Source organism: Syngnathus acus, chromosome 22 (assembly GCF_901709675.1).
Source record: "Syngnathus acus chromosome 22, fSynAcu1.2, whole genome shotgun sequence".
NCBI classification, from domain to species: domain Eukaryota; kingdom Metazoa; phylum Chordata; class Actinopteri; order Syngnathiformes; family Syngnathidae; genus Syngnathus; species Syngnathus acus.
Window position 1 is genome coordinate 3,109,148 of NC_051106.1, and position 15,296 is coordinate 3,124,443.

Sequence of the window (15,296 nt, forward strand, 5' to 3'; positions counted from 1 at the left end):
CTTGGGCCGCTTGCAGTCCAGACCTGTCTCCCATTGAAAATGTGTGGCGCATTATGAAGCGTAAAATACGACAGGGAAGACCCCGGACTGTTGAACAACTGAAGCGGTTCATCAAGCAAGAATGGGAAAGAATTCCACATGAGAAGCTAAGAGAATTAGTCTCCTCTCTTCCAAAACGTTTATTGAGTGTTATTAAAAGGAAAGGACACAGCTCAGTTTGTCTTCAAAGCAACCCACAATCAGTTCCCCATTACACTCAATAGCTTTTACAGGAGAAGGGAAGACTATCAGTGTCATAACACCAGAAATAATGCTAGACTTAAGTTGCCCCCCATACGAACTTCCCTGTCCAGATTTAGTCTTCATTTCAGGGGTGCCAAAGTATTTAATCAACTTCCTATCCATTTCTTTGACCTTTCGTCCTTCATGTTTAAAACTGCTGTTAAACGACACATATTCACAAATGACATATGCACTATGAACTATAGTAGTATTACTTGAGTTAGGGTGCTTGTTACTATGGCTACTGTTATTATTTTGCCTTGATGTTGCTATTATTTGTTTACTAAGGATTTATTACCATTATTTGTTTATTAAGTTATTATTACCATCCCTTTGTAATTACATTGATTTTAATCCTACTTCAAATGGTAGGCTGATTGATTGATTATATATATTTTTTATAAAACTTTCTTTAATTTTAACTTGAAGTCTGAGGGTGACACCTTATAAGCCCGTTAGGGTTTCTAGTCTTCCTTGCGCATGACTATTTTCTTTAAATTATTTTTTTTGTGTGTGAAATGTGACATTTGTGTTATTTTGTGTGTGCTAAATAAAAAAAAATTTAAAAAAAATTAAAAAAAGGTGATGTAACGAAGTGGTAAACATGCCCTTTCCCAACTTCTACTGCACGTGTTGCAGCCATGAAATTCTAAGTTAATTATTATTGGAAAAATAAAATAAAGTTTATGAGTTTGAGCATTAAATATATTGTCTTTGTAGTGTATTCAATTGAATATAGGTTGAAAATGATGTTCAAATCATTGTATTTTGGTTTTATTTACATTTTACAAAATTTCCCAACTTCAACCGAATCCGGTTTGTGTGTGTATATATACACACAGTCAAACCTCGGTTTTCGACCACAATCCGTTCCAGAAGGCGGTTCGAGAAGTGATTTGTTCGAATTCTGAATCTATGTAGTGGCTTGAAAGCGCATGCGTGGCATATTTGTTATGGTATATATTGGACGTTTCGTTCCCTTCTCTTCCCAGCGACGTGCGCCTGTGACAGTGTAGCGGTGGCAGCGCGTGCACGATCCCGCAGTTCGCGTCACCATGGAAGCGCTCAGTTTGCGACCTGGATACGCCATTTTGCCTCCCAGTGCTTTTGTGTGTGCGGTCGTGCGCTTGTATGGTGTGTGTGAGTGCTTGTGCGTGCAAAGTGTGTGTGTGCGTGGGCGCCTGTCGGTGAAAATACCTCTGTAGCTTCCGAACGTTCAACACAACACACGCCATCTAAACACGACCAAAATGTTCACGCTTGGAGAATCAGCACTCCGCTTTTCAACCGGACATGGGAACGCGGCCGACATAACGTTGTAATAGTCTCGACGAACGCTGTCGAAGTAAGAAACGCGAGACACTACAAGGTTTGTTTTCTTCTTGCTTTACCTTAACTTTGCTAGCTCAAGTCATCCAGCATTATATAACCGAGTAGTGAGCTAGCTTAGCACAATGTACACAATGTTATTAACATCAGAAAACTCAATATATCGAGTTTGTGTCTTCTTTAGGGTGCCGTAGGGGGGTCGCTTGATAGAAATCCACTGAAGCCACTGTTAACGTTCCGATGCGTGGGGTTGCCGCAGTCGACATTTCTGTTACTTAATATGTTGAAGGGAATTGTGTAGATCGGGATATATTATTCAGAGCCATGCTCCAGAATGGTAAACAGCCACAAGTGGTTGGATGTTCAAGATAAGTGTGTTGTGTCCTATAATGCTATCGTGAATCAGTGCAGCAAGATGATTGCATCAACGAGTCTGTCTCCATGATGTTTTTTATGTGGATTCATTTTTCATTGTGCATTTGTTTTATTGTGTTGTGTGCCTCATTGTTGTGGTTTGGGGTTCGGATCCGGGCTCCGATCTTAGTGTGGTGATAGATGCAACTCCAATGGGGATAACCGGAATAGAAAAAAAAGACAGATTAAATATTTCTTGACACTCTGCCCATGATTTTCCAAATACTGTGTTATTGGTGATTTATATGTTCTTTTCGCAGTTCCCACCGCCAACCACTCAGAATGAATGCCAAAGGGAAGGAAGAGGAATATAATCATCCTCGCAAGATTGCCCTTGGTTCTTCTCATGTTTGACCACATCCGTCAGATCACCAATAATGATACGGGGAATAATCTCCAAGGAGTTATACCAGCAACTTCTGGACCCCAAGAATTACCAGAATCGCACAAATGGGGTGGAAGAACTCAAGCGAGTCCTCTCGGACGTGGACTTGAAATCGGTTCCTTCTGACAGTATTGAGGAGTTCATCAATTTTCTTCCCAGACTTCTGGATGACAGTAATTTTAAAGTATTGTATGGCACCTTACAAGTTTTGAACATATTTATTGAGAGGTTAGACACTAGTATTCACAAATATATCAAACAGATAGCTTTGGTGGCCGTCAAGGCTTTAGGCGACACTCGTACCATCGCCAGGAATGAATACATAAACATGTTTCGTCTGATGATGAAACATGTGGCCCCGCAACAAGTTTTAGATCTTGTAATTTGTAATTTAAAACACAAGAATTCTCGAGTCCGGGAGGACGTTCTTAACATCATTATTGCAGCTATGCTCACTCATCCGAGGAAAGAGTTCAACATCCCCAAGCTTTGTTTTGAAGTTGCACCATCTCTGGCAGACAGCAAAAGGAACGTCCGCCACGCCGCGCTTGAGCTGTTTGCTGTTTTTGACTCCTGCCTCGAGACAGGGAAAAAGCAGCCTCTCACCAAAGCTGTGGACAACGTTGAGCTCAAACAAAACGCTGAGGGTCTTATGGCAGCTGTACAGGCCAGACGTGCAAGACACGTTCTCCCCAAACTTTCACCTGAGGGAGTGGTCGAGTATGGTTTGTTAGTGCCTAAATCAGGGCTGCACTGCGCCACGCAGGCCAGTTGCTCAGGAGATGATCTTGACTGGGTGATGACTGGAGGACGGATTAGCAGTGCAAGGAGTCATCGAACTGAACCAGACTATGAGCGACCGTATGGCTATGGCAGCTTAGGATCCCTCACTGATGAGCTTCCCTCCCAAAGGAGAATTGTCAGCGCAGGTAAAGGGAAGAATAAACTACCTTGGGAGATGTTGGACTACTCATTGGCTGAAAATAACCATCAGTGCCACTCCCCAAATGGAAAGTGCTCCGAGCAGGTGAGGTCAAACTACTCGCTACTCTTGCTGTCATTCTCTGAGTCTCTTATCAACATATTGGAGCAGTTTAAAATCAGATTCAAGGAGTATTTGAGTATCAGTACAAAACTGGAATAATCACTCACACCTAAACAATTTTAAATTATTTGTGTGTCATTTATATTTATTAAATAAATATCTATTAGGGTATTCATTAGAATAGTGTTGATAAAATAAAAAATACATTTGGAATTTTTTTAGATATTAGAACAGTTGAAAAAACTTGAAAAAAATGACACTCGATCAAAAGATGTATCTTTTTAAGCTATTTATATGTACACTCTTCAGTTGTCATATTCATGTGATTGGATGGTCAAAGGGCGCCTCCAAAAGGTAAAACCGGTGAGAAAGAGAAAAAAGGAATCACTTGTTCTGGAAGTGAATTTCTATAGGTTGTCAGGTCTGTATTTGCTGGTGACTCATTTTCTTATTTTAGTCCCAACAACACTTTTACACACCATGTACTGTACGTATATACCAAGCCAACGGAACTAACAGCAGTGCTATCAAACACATTCTATTAATGATGTTCACAGATCAGGACGGGGGTGTTAATTGACTAAATTCTGTTCCGGGCACTGTTGGCCAGTATCGTAGTGCTCGTGTTCGTTTCAAAAACCGTGTGTTTACCGCAGCGTCTGTTTCCCAGCAACCCCATGATTGCAGAGCACCACTTATAGGTGTGCGTGCATGTGTGATTGCGTGTTTGGCAAATAGCATATCACAAGGTTAGACTTGCTTATTTACAGCTCGTATATGTGCTGGAGTGCAATCAAGAAAGCAGGCTGGCAGAGCAGTAACTTTTCAGTAAGAGTGAGCTGAAAAGATGCAAAAAAGCTCTCATTACTCCAAATGCACATTTAATCCAAAAGAGGCTGTTGTCAACTTCTCTGGGTGTGGCCAAATGGGGGAAATGTATGACAAATTCCACTCAATAACCACTCACCTCTTGCAATCAATGCAAAACCATCTCTGTCTTTTCACAGGTGACCATTGAAGAAGTTATTCCGCTGTCCAGAAAGTTGAGTCCAGAGACCTACATATCCACTTTTAGTAAGTGCCAATCCATCTATGTCGATCTAATCGAAGTACAGTTGAATGCTTGTCACATATTAGAGCCGCTTGGAATTGGATTAGCGTCTTGAGTTAAACGAGTCAAATGCTGAAAGGGAACCTGGGAGATACCCACCATACGTGACATTTTGCCACAAATAATAATTAAATGGACATTTACAATTTGGCTTTTCCAGCCCTGTGTTGACGGGCTGGTTACTTGCCCTGTTAGTTGCCATTGGACTATTCTGCAATGCTGTGAATAATAATAATCATTTGTTCAAAGGTTCTGCAGAACCACAGACACCCCAAACATCCAAGAGGATCTTTCCAGCTCGGCTCAGAAGAAGCGGAAGCCTCAACTTGGACCCTGACGTCTTCAAAACCACGAACTTCACTGAGTCTGATAGCGGTACGGCAATATGTATTTGTTATTTAATTACATGTGGAACTTATCTTTACGACAGTATTATACTTTTAGTTTGAATGTCCTAATGTGTAAAAAAAATCTGTTATCCAGCGTTATCCAAAGGACACATGCTCTCAAGGAACGGCAGTGTTGAGCGCACACTTTCTCTCCCGTCCAACCACACCATACCGGGCTCCTTTCTGCTGCCTTCCTACCCTCTGGCTGCACTCCCAGGAAGCGTGCTCACTCCAACATTATCCCATCGCCATGTCGACACGTCCCTCTCTATGTCGAATACCTGGCCCAACAAGCGGGAGAACAGCCCTCACCAGAGAGAGCCCAGTTTTGGAGGGGACGCTGCAGTCAAAGGCAAGAGTTAGCTTGTCAGCTGAATGTAAAATTAGCTGGTCTTGATTTTGCAATGATAAATTTTCTGCCCGCACCAGGGGACTTCCCTAGCAGATGCTCTCCGAGGCCAATCCGTGCCTCCCTAAAGAGTTCCTCATCAACATCGTCGTCAACATCGTCATTCCGCCGAGTCCTGAGCAGCAGCAGGACGTCCCTCTCCATCTCACCAGTCATTCCTTCCGGAGAGCAATTTTATAACAATGACCCGAGGCCCGGTGCACGCAGCAGCCCCCAGAATCAGGGACTAGAGAGGGACCTTCAATTAGAGCCCATGGGCTCGAACACAACACATGATACTGAAGAGGAGGAGCCTCTGGATGTGCAGGAGGTAAACAGCGTTGCATTGTGTTGTCGGTATTCTGATGATTCTGTACACCCTTAGTCTTGAGCCAATCGGGTCTGTAACGTCTGATGTTCTCACAGATGTTGAACTCGCTGCGTTCGTTGCGCAACAGCGCTGCTAAGAAGAGGGCCAAAGTGAGCCTAAGCAGTTCAGACACGGACCAGGACAGCCAAGATTCTGCCATAAGGTCACCACTCAGTCAAGAGGTGCACACCTCTTCCATGCTTACCAGCTCAACCAGCGAAAGTGGGCTTTCCAGTTTGAGCCCCACCACCTCCAGTGTCTTTGGCATCAAAAGGTAATTAAGCATCCATCTCTTCTGGTTGCATCACTTTTGCACTTCATTTGAACACACGATTTGCAAGACCAGGTCAATCAGGGGTCTTGTGGGAGGAAGGAGTTATATTTAAAATGACAATTTGAAGATCCTCTTCCACTATTCTGCCATCTTGTGAAATATTATAGCAGATTAGCTGATGTTCCATTAACAAAAGGGGGTTGTACAAAGTATAAATATCAGTGATGCTAATAATTGTGGCACATATAATAAAGAATTATTTCTTTATGGGGTATTTTTTTCCCACTGGTATATTTATTATTTCTGAGTGATCTATTTTAGTTGTTCACTGTTATTTTCTGTTTTTCGACATTTGTTCTACTGTTGAGTAAAAAAGGTTTTAATTTTCTGTGTTCATTATCTTATTTTGTTTGAAAAGAAATAACCTCATACGGTACATTCCTACTGTATGTTGATTCTTTAGTTATCTTGGTTTTACATACAGATTTTTTTAAAACTGTTTTTTGTAAATAGTGTAAAGTTGAGATAATGATAGTGTTTTTGTTTTCTGTTTTCTTTTACGGCTTCTTTTTCATTTTACTTTTGATTCCACCTCCAGGATAATGGCCAGCTGGCTATCAAGCATTAATAATTACAATTAATTTTAAAAGGTCTCTAAATATTCCCCAAGATTTGCAATTGGTTGGTTACGACGAGTCTAGGGTGTATCCTGCCTTTAATAAAACAACTATTTTCCTGAAATTTGTTTTTAGACATGTCAAAAGGATCTTGAACTTACCCAAGCAAAAAAATAAAAAATAAAACATGCATGAAGGCTATTCTTAATGCCTTGGCTATCCTTTCCATTTCACTTTTCTCTATTACATCAGATGGCCGTTATCTGGAAAATGAAGAAAATGCACAGCATAAAGATGGTTCGATTAAAATGACAGGAGTTTCAGATTACCTCAGTTGCTCAACAAAAACGTTTTTTGCTAGATACAGTCACATTTGACCAATGAATACCACAGGCATAAATACGGATGATAGTAAGATATAGTAATTCCTCGTTTTTCGCGGATAATTGGTTCTAGAAACCACCCACGATAAGTGAAATCCGCGAAGTACAGTCTCCAACAAGAAGTACTGGGCAGGCTAACGAGTTAGCGGAAATATGCTAATTCGCGATCGTGCTAACACGCGAAAACGGACTTCTAAAGGAATGTAAACGAGCATCTGGAATAATAATACATTGTCCTAAAGGTTAGACACGTTTCTTCAATTTAGAAGTTTTATTTTGACTTTTAAATGTTTTTTTTTAATTTGGAGGGGAAAAAAATCCTCGATGTAGTGAAGCCGCGATAAACGAAACGCGAAGTAGCGAGGCATCACTGTATACATATTGATTGCAAATATATACTATGCACATTTATTGCAGTGTTCACTGGAGTTGCTTTTTTTTTTTTTTATGCCAAACAATCAAAGCACGACTTTGTTACCACGTTCGTCGTGTTATTATTAGCCTGCAAGTAACATTTACGCCGTCTGTCGAGCTGTCTATACCAAAAGTAATCCGACAAAGCGTGTGTGTCGTCACCCGTCGACTCTTCACATACTTGCTGTAGACATAACGACAACTACAAATAACCTCATTAGCGCCGATGACGGGATGTTGACAAGTCCGTCGCCTCGTTTGTCAAACGTCATCCACGCCACAGTGTTTGTCACCTTTCGTGGGAGCGCTTTTTTAAAGACTTCCCCTTGAAGCCCGTCACAAATATTAAGGTGACGCTCGGAAACCAGCGCACGTCAACCCTTTTACAATTGCCGCGGCTGTTGAATGGACGCCGTACGGTGTTGTTTATAAAGAAAATCTAATTCATGGTTCACTGTGCAAGATTCTGGTGGATTTGAGGTGACGCTAAAAAACAAAGGTACTGTAGATGATCGCGCTTGAATTTAAAGATAATTTAAGCACCGACATTTTGGCAAAACGGACCATTCGTTTTAAAAGTTTATTTTTCCAGAAAAGAGACAATAAAGCAAAATGCAATATGATTTTTGCTGCTCAACAACCAACAGGACATTTTTAAATTTAATATTTTGGACTCAAAAACATTTTCATTGTAGCGGACTAATTTTTACATTTGAGTAGATACGTTTTATTTAAATACTATTTTTATTTTAGTACCATGATTACAGTGATTACAAATCAATGCAAGCTTCAATTAAAAAAAAAATAGTGTGCCCCAAAAATTATGCAAACCAATATTTGTTTTTAAGACCCCCACCCCTTCAATAAAATCAAAAACAAAAAAAACAAGCTTAAAGAACACCTACAATTAATTTATTGCACATGATTTTTGTATATCAGCAAGGTGGCAATTGTGAATTTGTGAGGATGCAAGTTAAACTAACGTTTCGCACCCGTCAACAGTTCCGGAAGTATGGCCTCCCCGGGAGTGAATCCTCGCAGAGTGCCTTCCGCAAACCTGAGGTCTTCTGTGTCCATGGACTTTAGCAACCCTCCAGGTAGGAGTCAATTTTAATGCTTTAGTCCAGGGGTGTCAAACTAATATTTGACGCGGGCCGCATCATAGTCATAGTTTCCTTCGAAGGGTCAAAACGGTTAAAATATTTTTAAAAATGAATGGAAATAAAAATTACTAGCAATAACTATTTTTTAAAAAGTGAACTAAATTTTTAATTTAGTATTGACACATGAAGTCGATGCACAATTTGTCTTCGCGGGGCACATAAAATGATGTGGCAAGCCATATCTGGCCCCGGGCCTTGAGTTTGACACCTATACTTTATGCTTTGTATTCAAATTTGTCTGCCTTTTTAAAATTTTGTATCTGAAAGGACTATCTCAGAGGAATGACTTGTCATCTGAGACGGGGGTTGTTGGGCAGAGAGTCACTTACTCCAATGGAGGGCTCAGAGCCAGTGAAGAAGCATTAGTACCCTCTCCCCCATTGGTCAAACCATTGTTAGGTGATGTCAAATCTACAAAAGGTAAGCCGCTAAAGAAATAAATGACAGTTTTCAGGGCTATACTGAGCTTTTTGTTTTTGCTTTTTTAGGACCCCGAAGCAATGAAAGGAGGAATTTGCCAGCCACAGACATGCCCGAGGGAGTCATTGGTAGAGGTGAGTGTGCCCAATTATTAGTTATGCCTTTTTTTTTCTCAACAGAATAATTTTGTTTCTTGCTGGTCACATAATTTATCTGCAAATGTCCGGCTAATGTGACTTAGGCATGTTTGGTACTGTAGTGTCCTCCCCTCGTTCGGATTTGGCCTTGTCACTGGAGCAGGGTGATTCAGTGGCCAAACCCACCGCTGATCCCTTAGGAGCCTTCCCTGTTATCTCCGGTGATCACCGGGGCCGTGACGACTTCTATCCAGATGAGGTAACATTTGGCTCTATCTTTCAGATGACGACGAGACATCTGCATTTGTCACAACAGTGCCTAATGTGTATTTCCATAGAGGTTCATCCGGGATAAGATCCAGCCACAGCATCTGGATCAGCTTGAGGGGCAGTCCAGTCAAAGGGACAAGATTCGGCACCGGGTCAGACAGATGCTCTCTGACTCACCCAATGAAAAAAATATAAATAATAAAGGTGTGGTATCTCTGGACAACATGATTGTATCAATTAAAAATGAGCATTATTTTTATGAAGGCTGACATTTTTATGTATTCTTGTCATATCAATGATGATCTCTGTTTTAGATCCGCATATGAATGGTAGTGCAATCACTTCTTGTGTGGAAGACCTCCCCTTGGACGGGTCACCTTTAAGCCTCACCAGTTCGGTCAGTCCACTTGGACCCCAGAGCCCTGTCAAGTGCCTGACTCCACCCCATCAACCAAGTCCCCCCACAGTGCCTCCCAAACCCAACAAACTTTCCCGTATGAGGAGGGCTCATAGCCTCAGCAGAACGCGGCCCTCATTGTCCCACAGCTCAGGTGAGTCGGGTATTAACATGCAAAAAAAAAAAACCATCCACAGCGTTCGGAACGCCTGCACTACGTTGGGCTTTCTTACACTGTTTGGTCTCAGCTATATTTTCATGTTCACAAACAATGAATCTACTTTAACAGCAGAAGTGTTGGACAGCATTGAATGAAGAAGAACCCTTTCACTGTTTCTCAGGCAACTGAGGAGTAAAGGCCATCTGCAGCAGAATTTTCATGTGATTCAACAAATTGTACTGAATCCCATTAGATGTGGAGCTTTAGCTATTGTGGCCAACGAGTTTGTCTTTGTTGCACCTTATATATTGGTTTGTAATTATGCATTTAGAAAAGCAGCGCTTTAACTGGACTTGGCACATTTGCTAGACCATTAAAGCAATTGGAGCGTGAGGAAATTGTATTTTTCTTCTGTCAATTATGCAACAGTGGCTTGTTTTGATAACTCATAAAATGCAAGTCTTCTTGTCTTTGTGGGCCTTTTCAGATGAGCTGTCCCCCGTTACTATGGACCACAAGAAATATGTCTCTCCGTCACCAAAACTGCGTCCCTTTTCCAAACCCGACCTGGCGTTGATGCAGAGCTTCGACCTGCTGAGTTCAACAAAGTGGTGAGCAACAGCTTCAGAAAAAAATCCATCCCATAACTCAATTTGATGGAGTAAAGAATCCTATTTATTGTCTCAAATCCCACCTGTAAATTTACTGGACATCACATTGAATAACAATGGTTCTTTTAAAAATTGCTAACAATGTTAGCATGCTTTCTGCTACTGTCCTGCTTTTCAGGGAAAAGAAGCTTGAAGGTCTTACAGTTCTACGCACTCTGGCCCGGTACCACGCTGACACACTTCAGGGCAGGCTTCGGGATGTCTGCCTGTTTCTCATTGAAGAGGTTGTACCTCACGTAATGACAATGTGATCGATCATAGGTCTATGCATCTCTGATCTGTTTGTACAGTATTTAGGAAATTGTAATCATCCCTTTGAGGCTCATAACTAACCAACTATATATGGGCTATTTTAACTAACATTTTAACAGATTTAAAATCCAAAATGTGCCACATTTAGGGGCTGTTCCATGAGTATCGAAATCTTTTTCAGGTGAATAACCTGAGGTCAGTCGTGTCCAGGACTGCCGTGTATACACTGGGTGACTTTTACATGCACCTACAGAAGGCAATGGACCAGGACCTGGATGAGACTGTTAAAGCCTTGCTGCCCAAGGTGGGGGTGAGCAAAGCTTTTATGAGGGATGCGGTTGATGGTGCATTAGACAACATGGTACGGCATTGCACTCCAACACGAGGCATTCATGCGCTACTCTCTGGAGGACTTAGGTCAGTATCCTTTTAGCACACAGCAATATGCTGTTACTCAGAACCTGGAATTGGGATCATAAATTTGCTTTTGCTTTTTGCTAGTCATCTCAATCCACTGGTAAGGAAGTGCACTGCCCAACACTTGGCAGATTTGGTGGAACAGGTCGGAGCCACTCGCCTCCTTTCTGGAAGTAAGGATCTAACCGAAAGAATCTTACCTGCAGTCACCAAGCTGTCACAGGATTCCTCACAGGAAGCAAGGTATGCCTTCTGACTTTTGGGACTGCTTAGGCTCGCAAAGACTTGTAGTTTGTGAACTTATTGAACTGAGATGATGTAGTAGTCACTGGACCAGAGAGAGCAAAAGAGGAGCAGAATAGAAGGAAAATTATAGATGACTTTCCCTGTCTTTCTTGCCTAAAAATCCATGTACTTGTCTGAAGGTCTGGAATTGACTAAGAATTAAACTTTAGGTACCATGGCCGCCGAATGCTGCTGTCCCTGTCGTGCCACCCAGACTTTGAGAAGATCCTGGAAAGAACGATCCCCTCCAAAGACCTCCAACCTATCATGGACACCATCTTCACTCTCAAGACCAAGGTACAACCACCACACCTTTAAAACAGCAGTGCTGTGTTTAATTTGAATCTTAACTATATTTATTGGGGGGTGTTAGGGGCTCGGCAAGATCCCTCAGGACAGCCAGTCAGCCAGGGGCCGACGCTCCCTCCGAGGCAGCGGTACGGTCCGAGCCTTGTCTCTCACCAGAGAGCCACTTTACCACAACGTCAGGTATGCGTGTGTTGCTACAACCAAGTACCGTATTTGCCGCACCATAAGGCGCACTTAAAAATCTTATCAAAAAACAAAGGTGCGCATTTTAATAAGGTGCACCTTGACTGAATTCCAAAACCTCTAAAGTTGTTTTGTGTAGCTTCCGCCACACAGAGACATAATATACTGGCGTAATATGTAGACTCGATAAACCAATCAAAGAAAATTACGTTTTACGTAGATCGGAGCAGAAAATCAGGATTGTACATAACACGTAGAGTACGTACCTCCGCCACCATTGATAAATTCATACTATCGTTTGTGGAAAGCATTAGGACCCTCTAAAATGGCATCGACAAAGAGACATGCTTACGAGGCCCAACTCGAGCTTTCTGGAAAGCCGGCATCATTGCCGAAAAATAACGTGACAACAACGAGACAATGACAAGAGGGAACTTGTCATGTTTAATGGCCAACTGTTCAATTTGGATACAGAAGATGAGTACTTGGATTTGCATATTAATATCAATTAACAATGCGAGTACAATACAGTAGATGATTAAATAGTAGAATAAAGTACAACTGAACTCACTGTCTTGTTCCTGTGACGTTTTTCTTTTTTTACCGTAATGCAGTGCGGCCTATGTGTGGCTTAAGTACAGAAACCCCCCCGGAATTGAGTCTGCGCCTTTTAACCCGAAGCGCCTTATGGTGCAAAAAATACGGTACAAAAAAAGATAAATTGCACATAAATACACTGACAGGTCAAAAGTGGTAATGACGACCACAAACATAGGACTGACCAAAACGATGTACATCAATGAAGATAAAGAAGTTTTGTACATATTTATATACCATGCAAGGCTCGTCTGACAGTAATGAATCACATGATGGATTGTGTGTCCTTTACAGATTGTCCAACAGTAATTACGGCAACAGATCTCAGACGCGGAGTATAACGGACAAGAATGAATACCTCAAGTACATAACAGCCCTGCTGGGCTCCAAGGACTTCCGAGAGAGAATCAAGGGAATGGACCAGCTCGTGGCTGACTGCCAGCACAACCGCAACGTTGTCATCCATAATCTATTCCCGGTAAGGAGAAAGCTATTTAACCGTCTAATTGTCCACCAAGAGAGACTTTTGACCCCAGCTCTTTGTTTTTAGGTTTTTGATGCGCTCAAAGACAGGCTGCAGGAAGCCAACAGCAAGGTCAACCAGTACGCTCTTGAGTCGCTGCAGAAAATCATTCCCTTGATGAAAGATAACTTGTCTCAAGTGGTGAACATTCTCGTCCCGGCCATTGTGGACAATCACCTTAACTCTAAAAATAACGCCATCTACTCTGCTGCTATTGGAACCATTGATGCACTTATCTTGAACCTTGGTATGAATCTACAAGTCTTTCATTGTTTGATTTGGCTCACCGTCTTCATTCAACTTCATTTAATCTTATTGGCAGATAACAGTCTCCTTCTTCAGCCTTTCTGCACTAAGGCTCAGTTTGCAAGTGGCAAAGCCAAGGTGGATCTTGTTGAGAAGGTTGAAGGTAAATCTGAAACATCTGTGCTAGTTTTGTTGTTTTACTTTTCTGTATTCATTCTAACATAGAAAATGGAAGGATATACATTACAGTAGAGCTGTTGTGGGTAAATAATTCTGCCACATGAGAAACTGGAACGATTTTCCGGTGTCACCAGTTACACGAAACCTCATCTGGGTTCAATAATACTTGATACGGGCTGTTGACATGATGTTTTCTTTTTTCCATCATGTCAGATTTTTAATCCAAATCAAATCATTCTCCATTTTATCTTTTTTTATTTCAACTTCAGACGCAACAAATTACTTTATAATCACAAAATAATGATCCATAGTCTTCTTGATTCACAGTCTTCAGCGGGCCACTTATGATTGATTTTATGACACAATGCTTCGGGCCAGTTTAAATTTAGATTTGGCCCGCGAGCCGGAATTTGGTCCATATATAAGGCGCAGTTTTTAGGTGCGCCTTATAGTCCGGAAAATACGGTAATTTTAAACCTGAACTTGCTCAAATGTTGCTCTTTTTTGACCATCCGGTCTTTGTATTTCCAGATCTTGTGAGCGAGCTGTACCCTCGCAAGCCCCAAATGGTGGAGCAGAAAGTGTTGCCCTTACTGTGGCACCTTCTTAGCACATCAGGCCACAGCGGCACCGTTCACGGACGCGGCGGCAGCGTGCGCGCCGCCACCGCTAACCTGTGCCAAGCTCTTCACACCCTAATGGGGCCCAGCCTGAACGAATGCGCCGCATCCCAGTCGGCCAACGTCCACAAAGGTTTAAACGAGTTTCTGAAGCAAGCATCCAAAAGATAAAAAGCAAAGCGGTCGGAGGAGAACATAGACACAACACTGACTTTACTTGAAGACAGAGATGTTCAACATTTCTTAGTGCCTGCACTTTTATCCCAATGAAAAGAAAAGTCTTTGAAGATGAGGAACTTTGACTCTTTTCTCAGTGATATTTCTTCCTCTGGTACAGAAGCCGGGACATTTGCAACATCCTGACACCAGGTCCTGCTTCCACACAGCATTGCTCTCTTTGCACATTGACAAGGTAGCTCATTATGATGAACACGAGATTCACACACGAATCAGTCACCGCTTTACTTCATCCGGTGAACGCGACAAATCAGAGCCATTTGCAGAATGTAAAGTTTAAATGCACAAAAAAGGACAGACAGGGATTGGAAAGTTGTATCGTGTTTTTGCGGTGTCCGAAAATATTTTTTATGATGTTTTATGTGGCTGTTTTTTGCTGAGTCATCAAATGAGATTTACATGTAGTACAAAATACTTCTGTACAGCTGGTATGTATGTATTTGCACAGTATTAGCTTCCGCTGTAGTCATTAGGTGTATGATGTTCATTTAGCAATTTTATCTGTTGTATAATTTTTAAATCTTGTTGATGTGCTGCAGACCCGTGCGTTTGTTTGCATGATCATTTCTCTGGAACAAGGCACACTGTAACGGTTAGCTGTGTATTGACGCCTACATCGAGACTATTGAAAAGGAGTTTTGGGTATGACTGTTGTTGCATGAGAAACAGAAGGTACGGATGGAGGATTCACAGTAATGCCAGTCTTCAAGTAGCCTTTTAACGTCTTCTATTAAATTATATTCAACTTGTTTGCAAATGATGACAAGGACAAATTGATATATAAATACAAATATAAAAAGTGTTTTATTTCTGTAAATTGAACTTCGT

General features: G+C 41.6%; 1 protein-coding gene across 4 annotated transcripts; it reads left to right on the top strand.

The window, feature by feature from the left end:
* Positions 1-1,245: 1,245 nt before the first annotated feature.
* On the top strand, positions 1,246-15,290 carry LOC119116655 (TOG array regulator of axonemal microtubules protein 1-like). 4 transcript variants are annotated; one of them, XM_037242223.1, is made up of 23 exons: positions 1,246-1,651; positions 2,286-3,437; positions 4,463-4,529; positions 4,816-4,941; positions 5,050-5,307; positions 5,385-5,674; positions 5,770-5,987; positions 8,404-8,498; positions 8,832-8,984; positions 9,053-9,118; positions 9,226-9,380; positions 9,460-9,595; positions 9,706-9,942; positions 10,436-10,559; positions 10,738-10,843; positions 11,053-11,288; positions 11,373-11,531; positions 11,744-11,870; positions 11,947-12,062; positions 12,957-13,140; positions 13,213-13,432; positions 13,508-13,594; positions 14,143-15,290. In XM_037242223.1, exons 2-23 carry the CDS (start codon positions 2,403-2,405, stop codon positions 14,400-14,402), a joined length of 4,455 nt encoding a protein of 1,484 aa, XP_037098118.1. In that variant the 5' UTR covers positions 1,246-1,651; positions 2,286-2,402; the 3' UTR covers positions 14,403-15,290. The 4 variants fall into 4 exon arrangements, with proteins under 4 accessions (XP_037098118.1, XP_037098119.1, XP_037098120.1 ...); XM_037242224.1 differs by having other exon boundaries at positions 9,244-9,380; XM_037242225.1 differs by lacking the exon at positions 8,832-8,984.
* The last annotated feature ends 6 nt before the right edge of the window (positions 15,291-15,296 follow it).

Coding starts and splice junctions, on each gene's coding strand:
- LOC119116655 (XM_037242223.1), top strand. CDS start 2,403: ATGATACGGGGAATAATCTCCAAGGAGTTATACCAGCAACTTCTGGAC. Junction 4,530..4,815: donor GACCTACATATCCACTTTTA/GTAAGTGCCAAT, acceptor ATTTGTTCAAAG/GTTCTGCAGAACCACAGACA. Junction 5,675..5,769: donor AGCCTCTGGATGTGCAGGAG/GTAAACAGCGTT, acceptor ATGTTCTCACAG/ATGTTGAACTCGCTGCGTTC.